This window comes from Halichoeres trimaculatus, unplaced genomic scaffold (genome assembly GCF_033239565.1).
Source record: "Halichoeres trimaculatus isolate MK-OKI-2021-1 unplaced genomic scaffold, fHalTri1.1 fHalTri1_scaffold_6, whole genome shotgun sequence".
In the NCBI taxonomy this organism is placed as follows: domain Eukaryota; kingdom Metazoa; phylum Chordata; class Actinopteri; order Labriformes; family Labridae; genus Halichoeres; species Halichoeres trimaculatus.
Window position 1 is genome coordinate 9788800 of NW_027437184.1, and position 17738 is coordinate 9806537.

The following is a 17738-nucleotide window of genomic DNA, read 5'->3' on the forward strand; positions in this document are numbered from 1 at the left end:
AACATGGAGCTCTGTGAGGACTGACCTACTGCTGGAGACAGCCTCTCGTAGACACTCAGAGAACTGCAGGTTTTGGCTTGTTATGTTTGTTGTCAGACTGGAGGATAGTGTTTAGTTTCTGACTATTTGCTCCTCTTACAAACATCAGTCGAGCTGTTTCCCTGCTCAGGTAATAGATTCAGACATTTTAATCTCAGAGACTGACGCTGCTAACAGGAACTCTACCTCATATATCAGCTGGTTTTCAAATTAAAAGCGTATTATCAAATTATAGCATCAAATTAACCTTTACAGAGCTGAGCAGATTAAATGTCAGCAGAAAACACCTGAATGCCATCACATCCATATTACCTGTTACCTGCTAACACGCCCAGCTTATCTACAGTGTGCAACATAAATCAGCAGACTCACACTACACCTCTTTAGATTTATGGTACGTAAAGTTAAGTTAGAGGCTCTTTGAAGACAACCTTTTAGAGGCTTGAGACAGGTCTTGGTCTGGTAACAAGCAGCTTGTGTCTTTAGCCAATCAGCATAGAGTATTCTGACCCATCTCCACACCAGAACTGGTTCACTCTTTCCGCTAAACTGATGAAATGTTTGCAGGTGTGACTGTAACCAAACCCTTCCCAGGTTTTCACTGGTTTGAGTTTTCCCTTTGTCTCTGGAGGTTCCCCTGCAAACAGGAAACGAGCTGGCAGCTGATCAGTCGTCATATCAGCACACGGTGCTCGTTAACACCTCACACTAACTAGCTACAAAAGAGCGTTTAATGTCAGGAAGAGAGGAGACGCCAAAAAGACTGAAGAGAAAAAACACTCTCAGTTTCCTTTAAAGACTCTTCAAACGTTTTCGGACAGACAGGCCGGGCTGCAGATAAACACACACACACCACAGTCAGTTTTCTTTTTTATAATTGCCACCAGCTCTGATTCATTACTTACATTTAAATAAAGGTTTATTTATGATGAAAACATGTCTGTATCAGATAATCACATGTTGTTGGATGTTTTAGTGGTGAGGAGACAAGGAGACAATGTGTGGAGGGGAGCAGTAAGGGAACAAGTGAGGAGAGAGGGAGATAAGGTAAAGAGAGAAGAGAAAGGTATGAGAGATTATTTTCTGATTTTTAAATTGAGAAGAGGAGGAAATAGGGGAGATAAAACAATAAGGGAAAAAAAATGAAAGGAGTAGATGAAACAAGGTAGGGTGGAAGAATAAGAAAAAGGAGAAGCTAAAGAGGAGATGAAACAGTATAAAAACAGTAAAAGAGTAAAGGAAAGAAGGAAAGGAGGTGAGGGGAGAGGGATGAGAGCAGAGGATGTATTTTTATTTGGAACCATCTGTTCTAAAGACGAAACACAAGGAAACGGACTGTGTTTCTGGCTCAACATCACTCACTCTCTGTGTGTGCGCGCGCGTGTTTGGGTGCATGAGCATCAAGCACCGGAAGAAGAGTTTTTCCTGGTCCTCATTTCAGTAATCAGGCAGTCATCAAACACACATGAGCTAAAGTCTGTAATTACTTGAAAAAGCGATTTTGAAAAAAATAATAAATAGATTAGCATGTACTTTGTTGAAATGAACTGCCTTTAAGATGAAGGTGTCAGAATATTTCTCAGGTTATGATCTAAAATTATTATATTGTTTGGTTATATCCAAAAACCTGCCTTGTTCTTTCTTATGAGTGCACTGAAACGTGAACCTGGTTATTAAAGTTATAAGTTAATGAAATAATCGATCTGATTATTGATCTCTGATTGATCAGCGTTTGAGGGCGGGGTTGCTCCGGTCACGTGACTCTGTTTCCCTGTTAGCATCATGGCTGCCGAGGATCTGCCGTCTGAATTTGACGTCGTCATTCTGGGCACAGGTAGAGAAACACATGTTTTTATCTCCTGGTTGGAGCTGGATCCCGTGTCTGTACCTGTCTGTTGTCGATCCGGAGAGTGCTAGCTCACAGACATCCCGGGATCCCGGTTTAAAACGTCCCGATATGGGACACAGTGAGGGCTAGCCTGGGCGTTAGCTTGCGGCTTACGATGAAGTCATTCTAAATGACAGAGGCTAGCAGCTAACAGCCAGCTGTTGTGTTAGCTGTTGATAATAATTTCTGCTCTAGTCCAGCTGCTGTTTGTTTCTGTTAGCACAAGAGCTAACCCCGGAGCTAACATCAGGCTCATATGATGTGATCCTGTGATACAGACTGTGATTTACTGCGAACAGCTTTAGCTCCATGTTACAGTTAGCTCGCTGTGCTAACAGGCTAATGACAGATGCTGTCAGTGTGTCACGTGAAGTTATTATGATGCAAACAGTCAGGAGCCTGTTTTTTTAAGATGTGGTATTAATTATTACTGAATATTGATTCTGTGTCACTGACTGTGTTCAGGTCTGTCCGAGTCTGTGGTAGCAGCTGCCTTTTCCAGAGTGGGACAGAGAGTTCTTCATGTGGATAGGTTAGTCCTGTATTATCATAACTATTGTTATTATTATTATTGTTTTAATTATAGCAGTTTCTTCTAGTCCTGCTTTTATCTGAGTTGATAAATCAGCTTAGAGGGAGAATGGTATCTAACATTGAGAATTTTACTATAGAATGAGATTAAGTGATAAAATGTATTGGCTGCAAGTGTATATATGTGATTGTGTGTGCTTGTGCCACCCCTGCCTGTGTTAAAAAGTAGTGCAACACTCTCCTGTGATGCTGGAAGATGAACTTGGATGGGGATGACAATGCCACAGTGTTGTATGAGAGGTAACTGACAGCTGAACTGTGTGTTTTAGGAGGAGTTATTATGCAGCCAACTGGGCCAGCTTTACCTTTAACGGTCTGCTCACCTGGATACAACAGCAACATGTGAGTACGATGCTGCTCTCTGATTGGCTCCTCACTTTTCTGTTCTACCTGGGACATAGTTAAGAGAGTAAGGTGTTGTAAGACAAATAAACAAACCTTTGTGTGTGTTGTAGGAGGAGTCTCAGCCAGAGGAGGCTCAGGATTGGTCGAGCCTGGTCGAGGAGGGGGAGGAGCTGATCCAGCTGTCAAACTCAGACTCTGCCTCCATCAGTAATGTGCAGGTTTACTGTTACACCAGGTAAGCCTGAATGGACTACTGGAGAAGTTGTGTACTATATGGTTCTGTTTAATGAGTTTAAAATTTTTTTCATGCTTTTCTTTATGTCTGTTCCAGTGAGGAGGACAAGGAGGAGGAGGAAGCTCCAAAATCCACAGAAGAAGAAGAAGAAGAAACAGGTGGCGCTAAAGAAGACGATGTGAAAGAGCCATTAGAAGCTGAGTCAGCAGGTTTGTTTGATCAGTGTGTGACTTTTACTACTTCATACTAATGTCTGCTGTGAAATCTCTTTAATCTCATCGTTTCAACATATTTAAGTCTCTGGAATCTGTTTCAGGAAACCTGTTTGTGTTTAATTTTAGATCCAAAAGAAGACACAGAGGAGCAGCAAGAAGAAGGAACAGCAGAGGGAGGAGAAGAACAGGTGAGGGAAAAAATATCAGATTACTAAAGCAGCTGGTTCTAACAGTAACTGAAACAAACCCCCTGGGTTAAGAGTGTGGTTGAGATCATATATATGTTAATCAGCTTTAATAGAAAGCCAGATTATTTATGGCATATCTTCAGATCACCTGGCACACAGCTGGATGACTGACAGATGTTTCATCCGATACACAGGCCTCCCACACTGAGGGGGAGGAGCCCGAGGCTGACCAACCCGCCCCCTCTGCTGTTCAGAGCCAATCAGAACCAACAAAGAAGAAGGTCAGCTATGCCCAGTTGGTGAAGGAGGGACGCAGGTTCAACATCGACCTGGTCTCCAAGGTAACTCAGGGTCATGTGGCTCTTATGTCGTCTTAAATTGGTCTAGAAATACTCATAACAGGTGTGTCTAACACACACTGAGGGTCTCCTGAAGCTCTGGTCACCTGTATCTCTCCTCTTCAGCTCATGTATTCTCGTGGCTCATTGGTCGACCTGCTTATCAAATCAAACGTCAGTCGCTACGCAGAGTTCAAGAACGTCACCAGGATACTCACCTACCGCAACGGACAGGTGGAGCAGGTCAGTTTAACACACACCCGTCTCTCTGCTTACCTGTGTTTACCTCTCTGTTTACCTGTGTTTACCTGTCTGTTTATTGTCAAGGTGCCATGTAGCAGGGCCGATGTGTTTGCGAGTCGGCAGCTGTCGGTGGTAGAAAAAAGGAAGTTGATGCGCTTCCTCACTTCCTGTGTAGAGGAGACAGAAGAGCAGCAAGGTGAGACACCTCACCTGTCTGATCCATAGTGGACAGACTCAGCCTCACAGATCATTGTGGGTAATGTCGTATTGTTTTCCTTCGTCCCTGCAGCCTACAACGGTCGGCCATATTTGGAGTTCCTGCGTGATCAGCAGCTTGGTGAGAACCTGGAGCACTTCCTGCTTCACTCCATTGCCATGGTAACAGAAGACACGCCCACAGAGGAAGGCCTTGCCTCCACACGGCACTTCTTACGCTGCTTGGGTCGCTACGGCAACACACCCTTTCTGTTTCCTGTTTATGGCTTAGGAGAGATACCTCAGTGCTTCTGCAGGTAAGGACCTGTCTGTCTGCACACCTGTCTGGTATATTCATCTCATTCTCTTCCTCTATCTGGAGGCAGTTTGGTTTGTTGTCATGGTAACAGGCTCATTGAAGTAGATGATGAATTTTAATAAGGAGGGTGTCGCCCAGAGCTCATCTCATTTGCATATAAGATGATCTGTTGAGGATAGAACTCTCCACACACACACACACACACACATACAAAGAGTCAGGTTAACAAGGCTGTGACTCCTGCTGTGCATGAATGTCTGTGTGTTTATTTACGTCACTCTGCATCAAAATGTCCAGCTCAGTGACGAAGAAAAAAATCAGATCAGTTTTTTTTTTTTTAAATCTGAAACCTTTAAACCATTCTTTTCCTTTGACTCCAAGTTTTAACATAGGAAGCTCATTTCTTCAGAGTGTGGTTTTTCATTCTGAAGTACGAATATTTTTCTGATGACTTCTGCAGGATTATGTCACACACACACACACACACACACACACACACATACACAAACAGACTGAATTAAGCACACACGAACAGACTGAAATTAAGGTTTGATGACAGACAGATTGCTGTTACTTGTCTGTGTGTGTATGGGGTGTACAGAGTGCTGTAATTACATTGTGCCATTTAACAGACATGAGGGATGGGGGTAGAGGTGGTGACAGGTGGGTTAGAAAGGCACACAGCTCCCTGTGATTGGCTCTGTGACATGTCACTTTTCAAGACCAATTATCCTCGTTCATCTAGTTTCAACTTCTCACCTTGCGTTTGTGTGTTTCAGGATGTGTGCTGTGTTCGGTGGGATCTACTGTCTGAGACACTCAATCACCTGTCTGCTCGTGGATAAGGACTCCAACAGGTATGCTTTCAGTCTGGATTCCTCCTTCCTGTGAAAGGGTTCATGAGTAATGTCGTGATCTTTGACCAATCAGATTCCGGGTATGTGCACTGCTCCTCTCAGGCAGGTAGACAGGTGTGTGTGCGTGTGTGTGTGTGACCTTCCCGTGATTGGAGGATAATTTATGATCAGTGAAATATTCAATTTATGGAGAGGAAATTAACTTCATAATTTCACCTCTGATCCTCTTCATCACATCCTCCTCCTCCTCTTCTTGTCCTCCTTTTCTCTTCTTTTCCTCCTCCTCCTCCTGTTCACACCTCACTGCCCTCTCTCTGTCAGTGTGTCTCTATCTTTATTTGCTGCCTCACCAACTTTCTGATTAAATGACTGATTGACTGCTTTCACACACACACAATCACACACACACACACACACACACACACACACACACACACACACACACACACACACACACACTCACTCACACAGATGACCTGTGGAAGGTCATCATCCGTCATTTCCTGTTGTCATGGTGACATTACCCTTTAAGTATGTTGGCACATCAGTGAGACTCTGTGCCATTTCTGTCTGTTTCTTCTCTGTAGTGTCTGAACTTCAGCTCCCAGAATTCTTTGGGAGGCATAAACACAGAGTATCATACTACATGAAGCTGATGAAAGCAGATTTAGGTTTCCAACTGAAGGACTCATTGTGTATTAGGAGGGAAGGGGAAGGAGAAAAGGAATTAATGAATCTAGAGAGAGGGACTTCTCAGGAACAGGTTTTTTTATACACAATCAGGGTCCTCTCAGACCCACATCATCCCTAATTCAAACATGACCTGCTCAGCTTAGTGGTTTTAATCTGTAAGTGGGCCATTCTACACACAAACACACACACAAACACTCACAGAACAGAGAGGGACACAGTGAGGTGAAGTTAATAAATCTCAGTGTGAAATGCTAATGATGCTAAAACAGGCCTCAGACACACAGGAAGCTGTGTGTGTGCGTGTGTGTGTGTGTGTGTGTGTGTGTGTGTGTGTGTGTGTGTGTGTGTGTGTGTGTGTGTGTGTGTGTGTGTGTGTGTGTGTGTGTGTGTGTGATTGTGTGTGTGTGCCCGCGCGCGCGTGTGTGTGTGTGCGTGCGTGTGTGTGTGTGTGTGTAAGTGAGTGTCAGAGAAAGAGAGAGGGAGAGAGTGTGTGTTATCATTTATTATGTTTATGTGTGTGACCTTCTACTTCTGATGGCCCTCGAAATGTGTGTGTGTCTGTGTGACAGAGGTTATGGATGAGCCTTGTGTGCATCATTATTCCCAATAATAGGTTTCAGCACCTCTTCTGTGCGTGTGTGTGTGTGTGTGTGTGTGTGTGTGTGTGTGTGTGTATGTGTGTGAGAGAGAGAGAGAGAGAAGAAGAGAGAGAGAGTGGATGGTAGACTGTCCCTTTCTTTATAGGATGTTTTATTGAAGCGTCTTTCAGTTAAAGTAGTTGAGTTTCTTTTTCATTTTTTTAACTGTCTTTGAGGAGCAGGTTGTTACTGAAAGTGTGTGTTTGTGTTTGTGTTTGTGTTTGTGTGAGCTTGTTAGAGCAGATTATTATTTATGGGAATGCATTCTGTAAAATGTTATTCAAGAAGTGGTTTGTTTTTCCTTTTAATGGTGTCTCATACTCAGAATACATCTGACAATGACTTTTAAGCATTCCTTCATTATTTTCACCATTTTCCATTTCCATCCTAACATCTTAAGGTCTTAACACATTACCAGTCTTTTCTATCATATTTTTAAAAAATGACCTGATTCAATCCACATGATCTATTTAGCACATTTTGAAAATAATTTAATTTACCAAAGTTCTGCACAGTAAGAACAAAAAAGAGCATCAACTAAACAAATGAAATGAATTAAAATAACAAATAGAAACAAGAGTGATAAAAACAAGTCAAAAAACATAAAAGGACACAGATCACACAACTCTCATACTGAAATAAAGGCCAAAGAGTTAAAATGAGTTCTAAGACGCGATTAAAAAGTCGGTAGGGTGGGGGATTTTTTAATTTCTTGAGGCAGGTCGACCCCTACTCCAGACCTCGTTGACCTCACACCTGGTTACTGCCATGTATGGCAAGGCAAGGCAAGTTTATTTGTAGAGCACAATTCATACACAAGGGAATTAAAAGTGCTTTACAGCTAAAATAAAATAAAATCACAATAGGGGCAAAATAAAATCATTGCATAAAATCACATCATAAAACATTAAAAATTATTAATTAAATTAAAAGAGGAGAGTGCAGATAAAATACTTTCAGTTGTTGTATGTAATGCTAAACAGAACTGTCAGCCGTGATATGAACATTGTCAGAGTTGAGGCCTGTCTCACATCTTCTGGAAGACTGTTCCAGATTTTGGGAGCATAAAACTGGAATTAAGCCTCACCGTGTTTAGTCCTGACTCTGGGAACCAGCAGGAGACCCCCCCCTGAGGTTCTCAAAGACCTAGTTGGTTCATATGGTTCTTGCATGTCAGAGATGTACTTTGGTGCTAAACCATGAAGAGACTTGTAAACAAGCAGAGCTGTTTTACAGTCTATTCTCTGAGCCACAGGAAGCCAGTGCAGAGACCTGAGACCTGGACTAATATGGTCGTATTTCCTGGTTCTGGTCAGGACCCGAGCAGCAGCATTCTGGATGTACTGCAGCTGTCTTACAGCTCATTTTGAGAGTCCAGTGAGCAGGCCGTTACAGTAATCTAACCTGCTGGAGACAAACGCATGGATCAGTCTTTCTAAGTCAGGTTTAGACACTATTCCTTTAATCCTGGCAATGTTTTTAAGATGGTAAAAAGCAGCTGACGCTATTGATTTAATCTGGCTGAGAAGGTTCAGGTCTGAGTCCAATATCACCCCTAGATTTCTAACCTGGTTACTCACATTTAGAGAGAGAGTCTGAAGATGACTGATAACCCTTTCTCTTTGTTTTTGTGGGCCACGGACAATGGTTTCAGTTTTATCTGAGTTCAGCTGGAGGAAATTGTTTTGCATCCATGTATGTATGTATGTATGTATGTATGTATGTATGTATGCATGTATGTATGTATGTATGTATGGATGCATGCATGAGTGTGTGTGTGTGTGTGTGTATCCAGAGTGTTTATACTGTTTGATCAGAGTGTGAGTGGGTGGTTTGAGACGTCTCCTCACTTGTTCAGTGACATCACTGCATTGTCTTCTTCTCTTCCTCCAGGTGTAAGGCGGTAATCGACAGCAGGGGACAGCGAATAAGCTGCAGCCATTTTGTAATGGAGGACAGCTATGTTGGGGCAGACCGCAAGAAGGGGGCCTCACCCACCAGGTCAGGACACTCTGGTCACCATCACCCACCATGTACAAAACATGGGGCTAGTCTTTGTGAGGTCATCAGTTCATTTCTGACAAAGAGTTTTGAAGTCATGTGACACCGTGTTGAAAGTGTTAACCTCAGTTTTGTGAGAGTTAAGAGGTGGGCTTATAGCCTCCTCGCTAACAGCTAACTTCTAGAAGAACTTAGATCAAAATGATTCATTCTGACTGATAACATGTTTTGAACCAGGCTGTAAAAATGTACTTTTTGAATGTGTGTATGTGGTTCCTGCTGCTTCTGAAGCCAGCCCCTAGTGGATGCTCCTAGAACTGCATATTTCAATACTTCTGCTTACCTCTCTCCCCTTAGGTCTCTCTCCAGAGCTGTGTTGATCACTGACTGCTCCATCCTGCCCAGTGACTCAGACCAACAGGTAACCTCTTTAAAGACATAATCCAGTGTGGTTTTCTGTTTTGGCTCCGTTAGCATCAAACAGACTGTGAAGCTAACAGAGCTGCTAACCTGCAGGTTATAGGTCTCAGTGTTGTCAGCCCAAAGGAAATATGGGATGATGTTTATGAAAAAGAATGATCTGAAAGTCGGGGAATGAGACGAATAGTCAGATATCTGAACAAAATCATCAAATTCATCCATCCAAACACACACACATAGACACACACTTTGAAGCACACACTTGCTAATTATATGTGAGTTAAATATTGAAATATTGAATTAAGTTTGGTCAGAGAATTATGATGCTCCATAGATCTTCAGCTGTGTGTGTGTGTGTGTGTGTGTGTGTGTGTGTGTGTGTGTGTGCGTGTGTGTGTGTGTGTGTGTGTGTGTCAGCCTGCAGTGTTGGGTAATAAGATGAATCTAATCTGGTATTAAACACTGGGAGGAGGTTTTCCATTAAAGACTTCCGTCTGTCTCCTTAAACTCAGGTCAAACTTTTACCTGTCTCTCTCTGGCTATCATCAGGTCTCCATGGTAACAGTTCCTCCAGTAGCAGCAGGGAGTCCAGCAGTGAAGATGGTGGAGCTCTGCTCATCCACCATGACCTGCATGCCAGGAACCTGTGAGTCAGATCTTACCCTGAGTGTATGTGTGTGTGTGTGTGTGTGTGTCTGGTTTTGTAACAGGTTACGGAACCTCACCTTAGATCAGACCAGCTCAGAGTCCCAGATTGAGGGTTTCTGAGTGGCTCTTGAATGTCTTTGGGAGTTTTTGAGAGTTTTAATATTTGCAGGGTGATTTTGTCTCCATTTTGTGAGATTAAAAATCTGAAACAGATCAGGAGACGTGAAGCGTGAGGGGATGATAGTGTGAAAATCCTGCCCTGTCCTTGAGGAGAAACTGATGAATCCACCGAGAGAAACTCTGATTAATGACCAAACACACTCTGAGACTGTGTGTGTGTGTGTGTGTGTTCCACCTGTCCAAATCCTCATCTTCATCTTCTTCTTCTGCTGTGTTCTCCTGATGCTGCTCTGTGATTGGTTACTGAGTCAGTGAGCCATAACACCTTTAAAACAAAACACCATCTATCTAAAGACACACACACACACACACACAGACACACAAACACACACTTAGGTGCCTTTGCTAGAAACTGATAAAACCAACCTGAATGGTCTTCAGTGCTTTATTAGGAATGAGGTAACTTGTTGATTAATGAGCTAATTGGTTTGATTATCTGATGTTTTATTATCATATAATTCAGTGTAATTATTTTCTTTTTTCTCTGGAATGTTTTCAGTATGAAATGTGGTTAAATTCTTTGTAGTACCAGAGGCGTATGATGATGATGATAATGATGATGATGATAACCTGATTGTACATATGATAATCTCTTTTAGGATGTGATCTCAGAGTGTGATGTCATGTGGTTTGTCTGATCTGATTGTGTTCTCCTTGTGGCTTTGTCTTTGTAGACCTAGTCCACCTCACCTGTCAGTCTGTTGGCTCTGCCTACGAAGACCTCTCACCTGTAGTAACTAGAATGTTCTGTACTCCAGAGTCAACTGACAAAGGTAACACACACACACACGCACACACACTAAGAGGTAAAGAGTAGTCTCTCCATCCAGTCAACTTTCTCTCCTCTCTGACCTCCTCTTCATCTTTAATCGATTCATCACCTTCTTCTGCTTTTAATTATAACATGAACAACCTGCAACACACACATACACACACACACACACGCAGAGGATGGATGAATGCAGGAATAAAGAGATTCATCAAAAGGTGATGAAGGAGGAGGAGGAGAGAAGTGTCTCTGTCATGTTTCATTTGAAAGTTTCTGTAAAAACTTCCTCTTCTTCTTCTTTCTGCTCATTAAACATCCACGTCTTGAAATATCTGATCAACACTTGTATGTTTATGGATTCATTATGTATAACTCCGAAAATAGTATTCATTATCCATATATCTACACATCTAATTCATTATCTTGAAATCTATAAATATATCTATACATTCATGCATCCACACATACAGACGTTAACATTTACTTTAACAATTATTTTTCTGTTCAGGAATAAAAATTAGATCACTGTGATGTGACGATCAAAAAAGAGCTTTATTTTTTCTTCTTTTCTGTAAAACAGTACATTCAAAAATTCATGGACAACAACAATAATTTATTTTTAGTTTTAAAGACAATATTTTATTACATAGCTTTAACATCCTGGAGGATAAACCATTACAGAAACATAAAAAATATTTTGGTTTTCTAGAAGGTATCAACACCACACATGGGCTGGTGATCTAAAGCATTTGTTAAGCACTGTCTGTGTGTATGAAAGTTTGTTTGAACAAATGCATGGTTTACCTCATGTTTTTATAAACAAATGTATAAACGTACATAGTGAGCATAAACATACGCTTGTGTGTGTGTGCAGGGAACCCCTGGTGTATCCGTATGTTAATCTGACATTCAGTCTGTTCACAGTGTTTGATCTCACTGAGTCTGACATTTTAGAACCCCCCCCTTCACTGTATGACATCACATCCGTGGCTTGCTGTGATTGGCCAGCTTTTTTGGGGAGTGTTTAGCCCCGTTTCCACCAGGTGGTTCAGTTTGGTTCGTCTCTGCACGGCACACCGCATTTCCATTGACTAATCTTGAGTCTATCCGTCCCACCTTTTGGGACCCTTCTGGAGAGGTGCCAGACTAAACTGATCCAATCCTGGAAGGTGGAGCTACAACTCTGCAGTCGCTGATTGGTCAAAAGAAATTGTCACTTAACGTGCGGCAGTGGCTTCATTTCTCCTGGCGGCACACAGTCTTCTCTGAAACAAAACTTGATGATTGTGCTTTGTATCAAAGAGCCACATGCCAATTTTTTTCTGTGTTGCTTTTTTCTTCTTTTGTTGGATTTATTAGCGGGGTACACTGTGTCGCACTGCTATGGGGTCACACTATTATGCAACTGATGTGGTAATCAGAATCTGGCTTATACACCGGCAACCACAAGGGGGCATGGTTGGCTGTGGAAATGCAAACAGGACCAGGCTTAATCCGTACCAAAACGTACGGATCTGAATCAGACTGCTTGGTGGAGACGGGCTTTACTAATGTTTGTTTTACGAGTTATTCTTTCATATTTACAAACATTCAAACATTAGACAAACAACTTGATTTACAGATTGAAAAACTTACTCTTTAAAAAACAAACAAAATAGACAAATTGACCAAGAATGGAAGTTTTTTCAGGAATGTTTCTAAACTTTAAAATGTATAGCTACTTTGTTTTAAAACCCTTTCTGTGTTTTAAATGTTTCTGGAGTTTGTTACCACAGGTGAGTTACCTGTACCTGTCCCACTGTCTGCAGAGAACCACCCATCCGTCCTCTGGTGTCTCTATTTCAACATGGTCGACAGCTCAGGGCTGGAGGTCGAAGGTTATGACCTGCCATCTAATGTGTACGTGTGCTCTGGACCGGACGCCTCTCTGGGACACGACCACGCCATCAAACAGGTGAGACACCAACCTTTTAATCCTGTACACACCTGTGTGTAGCCTCGGTCATCACTGAGAGGAATTGAGAGAGACAAACTGTTCATTCATCAGCTGCTTGTCTCGTCTCCTCCACAGGCCGAGTCTATCTTCCAAAAGATTCTTCCAGATGAGGATTTCTGTCCTCCTGCTCCAAACCCTGAAGACATCATCTATGACGGAGACAACACAGCCTCCTCCATGGGGGAGGGAGGGGAAGGGGAGGGGGAGGAGGAGAGAGATGGAGAGAATAAGGACGAAGAGGAGAAAGGAGAGGAGGGGGAAGAGAAACAGGAGGAGGAGGTGAAAGAGGAAGAGCCAAGCCTTCATCCTGAGGAATAATATCTACAAACACTAAAACCTTCCACAGAAGCCAAACCTGCTGCAGTGCATTATGGGTCAAAGTTGCCTTCAGCTCTTTGTTTTGTTTTTCTATCTGTTTTTTTTTTTCTCTGCCTCCTGTTTTTTTTTAAATCATTGTTTTGTTTATGTTCTGTGAAATATTAAAGCTTCATCATGACCACTCCTCTCTGACTTGCTCTGCTTTAACCTTTAAACAGTCCTCCTTCAGGTCCTCAAATTAAACATCAAACCCTGAAGCTATACAACACCCCCCCCCACAATCCCCTGAGACGCAGATACATGCTGGGATATGAAAGGGTAGTGAGGGCCTGGGGACTCAGAGAAGAATTTTTCATATTTATTCACTCTGTGCGTCGCTGCCTCTTGCTGGCCGACAGCCTGAACTGCACCCACACTCTGCAAGCCTACACCTCAGGCCTGTTTGAGCAATGTGTGTTTAATAAGGCTTGATAATGTCACACTATGTATGAGACACACTTTATCCTTCTAGTCAACCAAAGATGAGCTGCTTCCTCTACACCTGAGAGTTGACTCACCTGGATGAGCTGTTGAGAGAGGGGCAGGTTGGCATTAGCCTAGAAGATGCGCTCCACGCTCTCCCTCCTCAAACACAGAAGCTGTGTACCAATTCAGCCCATGAAGGCTGAGCAAATAGGTACGAGCCTCCAAATGCATTATTTCTGCAAGAGCTGTTATCTTTTAGCTTGTCACCTGAATTAAAAAGTTACCTAACCCAAAATGGTGCAAGCTGTTTCTCATTTCTTTAACAACCATGTGGAAAGACATCCCGTGGGTGTGCAAAAGATGTTAGTCTGTTTGAGAAGGGTCAAATCAATGGCATCAAGCAGAGACAGCATCTAAGGGGACTGCAGAAACTACTTAAATTGGGTTAAGAACTGTCCAACTCATTATTAAAAATACGTGAGACAATATTTTCACACATGGATTGACCACTGCAGTCCAGACATTAAACCCCATTGAGAATCTTTGGCATGTGCTAGAGAAGGCTTTGTGCAGCGGTCAGACTCTGCCATCATCGATGCAAGATCTTGGTGAAAAATGAATGCAATACTGGATCGAAATAAATCTTGTGACACTGCCGAAGCTGATCAAAACAATGCCACAGCAAATGCAAACCGTAATCAAAGCTAGAGAAAGTCCAACAAAACATTGAAGTGTGTGACCTTTTTTTTGGTGGCAACTTTTTTTTGGCCAGGCAGTGTATGGTCAGAATAACCTCACAGATGTGTAAAATAAAGTTAAAATAACTTGTAGATCTTGGTAAACTGATTGAGTTTTTAAGTGTAAACTTATAGACCTTGGCTCCAAATACCTGGCTGGGGTTCAATGTTTTTTGTCTTTGTAAAATAACTGTAATCTAAAGAAATCTCAAGCTGTTCATGAAATGTTTTGTAGGATAGTTAATTGAATATAAATATTTTAACAACACAATTGCATTTTTTCAACACCAAAGGACTTGTTATTTATAGGTATTAATGCTGAGATTTTACTGGTCCAGCCCACTTGACATCAAGTTAGGCTGTATGACCAGAACTGAAATAAGGTGAAATTTGAAAAAATGATTTTTAACTTTATTTTGAAGTATGTTAAGTTGACATATGAGTGATTTAACTTGGTCTGTATCATCTACACTTAGCTTCAGGGAGTTCATAGATCAGGTTTAACAGTCTCAGACATAGGTAAAAAATCCTGCAGGTAATATAAAGGTAATAACTCAGAGCTGAGAACCAGTCTGAGCTCCGCTAACTCCAGTTGTTTTTTTTAAATCTTTCAAACTGGGTGAGTAAAAAAAAGACATCAGGGTGAACTGACCTGAAACTGACCAGAAAAACCAGAGACTTGTTAGTGAAGAGGGTGAACAGAGACTCGCTGCAGACGGGCGCACTTTAAACTTTTTATTGTCAGAAAATCTTTGCTGCAGTTTACAGACGGCGACCGCGACGACCGCCCTTCCTCCTGGTTGAGTCTGAGGGGATCGGAGTGACATCCTCTGGAGACACCAACAAAAGAAGAAACACACAGAAAAAAGAAAGAGTCAGGGGGCTGGAGTTTGTAAGAAGCAGATGTGAGTGTGTGTTTCAGAGTGTTTCCTCACCGATACGTCCGATCTTCATGCCGGAGCGAGCCAGCGCTCTAAGAGCAGACTGAGCTCCTGGACCTGGAGTCTTTGTCCTGAAACACAGACACGATCACACTCACAGGTTATTACTGTGTTTAAATACAGATGCGTGTGTTGAAAAGTGAATGTGGGTGTTTTACCTGTTGCCTCCGGTGGCCCTCAGCTTGATGTGCAGCGCTGTGATGCCGAGCTCTTTGCAGCGCTGAGCGACGTCCTGGGCGGCCAACATGGCGGCGTACGGAGACGACTCGTCTCTGTCTGCCTTCACCTTCATCCCACCAGTCACACGGCAGATTGTCTCCCTGGAGAGACAGCAGGTAATCAGAGGGCAGATCCACACTTTCTCTCACCTTAGTGTTGAAAACTTTATGCTTTACTACACAGCAAATCAGGATGTGTTCAGGAACCATCAAGAGCCTATTCAGTGTGACTTACTTTCCAGAGAGGTCAGTGACGTGGACGAAGGTGTCATTGAAGGAGGCGAAGATGTGACAAACTCCGAACACATTCTCTCCTTCGGCCACCTGAGGACCCAGACTGATGACCTGCTCCTCCTTCTTCTCCTTTCCTTTACGGGGAGCCATCGTCTGACCAAAACCAGAGGAAGATGATTAAGGATATTTATGCAATTACACAGAGCTGTACATCAGATTAGAGCGCCTCTCTACAGATTCAGCTGAAGACTTCTGCACACCTGATAGTTAAACTATCACAGCATCACCTCCTCCGACACACAGAGTAGCTCACGCACTTGTGCTTCAAGTCTGCACATTCACAGGCTCAGGATGGCTGCAGCAGCATGAGCAAATCTACACTGTCAGACAAATGTTTGCTGCACATCTGATTACAGTCACAGATACTCTACACACAGTGCTCAGTTCTGACAGAAAGACCAGCTTCAGGTCAGACACTACAGATCTAACCATGTGATCCTTCTACTGACACATGTAACGTGTATATTATTTATGTATGAGAATATAATTTTGCACAAAACTGAAACTTCACATTCATAAACTGCAGGAAGTCAGATTTCTGTTGACACTGATGGAGGTTCATTCTCTGCAGCTCTCTAATAGACACACACAAACAACCTTCTTGACAGTGCAACTTAAACACTGATACCATTCAAATCCATTTCACTTCTTTGGATTCTCCATCCCGAAATCAAACTACTCAGAATCAAACAGACCTCAGTCCCGTCCGATAATGGAACCAGCAGATTTGAAAACAGTCACATGGTAGCTGATGCTATAACACAGTGCAAGAAGCTATCACCTGGATCAGTACGTACAGACAGGTAAAAATTTTATTTGGAACATTAGTGCAGTGAAAGTCTGAGAACGTAAAAAAGACGGTTGACTCATTTTTTTTATTTAAGAAATAACGGATAAGGCATCGCAATAAGACGTAATGCTAGTGTTAGCCTCTTAGCTCTGCCCGTCCAACGCTTACACAGAATTGCACAATTTACCCTGAAAATGAAATAAAACACCACATATCAACACCATCACTCTCAGCATAGATAAACCACCTCTCTCTGCTCTCAGTTTTAAATAATGGTGCGTATTATGGGATGTTTCCCTGCCCCGGTTTGTGTCTGAGAACGGCCTGTTGGCCCCTCTCAGACACAAACCGGAACAGAAAATTATCTTTTGACGCTCTAAAATTCCAAATAGAGCAAAAATACCGATACGGACGGATACAAATATCACCTTAGATTAACTTTGGGTTAGTAGAATGGCCGGATGGTCGCCTAAATAGGAGATTTAACTTAGATTAAACACTGAACTCACCTCTGTGTGTCTCCGTATCGAGCACTTACAAAAAAGAAAGAACTTCCGCTTCCGGGGGCTGAGATGAGGAGAGCTGGCGCGGGAAGAAGCTGCTGCCACCGCGCGGAGAGGTCACGAAAAGCAGGAACAGATCAACAAAACATGCATTTATAATATATTATTTATCATTATTTTAAAAGTAAAATGTTATATGTTATGTAATTATCTTCAGTGATAAATAACACTAATATCACGCCAATATAAGTGATCTGTTCACAAAACATGGCGATGTAAATAAACAGAGGAATGTATGGAGAAGTGTTATTCTTTATTATTCTATTAATATAGACTTCTGCTGTTTTCATTTTACTGTAAGAATTTGTAAAAATTTTGTGTTTACCAGAACTATAATAAACATGAACTCAACACCTATCCACTCCGTCTGGCTTTTCTGTAAGGTTTTATAATTTCAATGCTTTTTAACCTTAAAACTTTTTTTTTTTATTATTATTTTAGCATATTGGTTTTCTTTATTTTATACATTTTTAACTATTATCCATGTCTTTCTATGTACTTATTTTGGTTAATCTGTTGTAACTATTTACAAAATTATCGCTATTTTATTATTTAAGCTTAAAACACTTATGTTTGATAAATATGAATTTGTCTGTACTCTAAAACTTTCTTTT

The 17738-nt window shown here is 42.0% G+C and overlaps 2 protein-coding genes across 3 annotated transcripts; one reads left to right on the forward strand and one right to left on the reverse strand.

The window, feature by feature from the left end:
• Positions 1-1758: 1758 nt before the first annotated feature.
• On the forward strand, positions 1759-13429 carry chm (CHM Rab escort protein). Its single transcript, XM_074673149.1, has 17 exons — positions 1759-1873; positions 2393-2459; positions 2788-2860; positions 2974-3098; positions 3195-3307; positions 3440-3501; positions 3696-3842; positions 3966-4082; positions 4167-4278; positions 4372-4594; positions 5376-5453; positions 8678-8785; positions 9143-9206; positions 9755-9851; positions 10708-10806; positions 12611-12756; positions 12874-13429. Exons 1-17 carry the CDS (start codon positions 1822-1824, stop codon positions 13114-13116), a joined length of 1926 nt encoding a protein of 641 aa, XP_074529250.1. The 5' UTR covers positions 1759-1821; the 3' UTR covers positions 13117-13429.
• A 1611-nt stretch (positions 13430-15040) lies between these two features.
• Positions 15041-17141, reverse strand: rps14 (ribosomal protein S14). 2 transcript variants are annotated; one of them, XM_074672649.1, is made up of 5 exons: positions 17071-17141; positions 15713-15864; positions 15418-15579; positions 15254-15330; positions 15041-15148 (listed from the first exon to the last, which is right to left on the reverse strand). In XM_074672649.1, the coding sequence occupies exons 2-5, from the start codon at positions 15859-15861 to the stop codon at positions 15081-15083; spliced, it is 456 nt and encodes a 151-aa protein (XP_074528750.1). In that variant the 5' UTR covers positions 15862-15864; positions 17071-17141; the 3' UTR covers positions 15041-15080. The 2 variants fall into 2 exon arrangements, with proteins under 2 accessions (XP_074528750.1, XP_074528751.1); XM_074672650.1 differs by lacking the exon at positions 17071-17141 and adding an exon at positions 16990-17060.
• Positions 17142-17738: the final 597 nt, after the last annotated feature.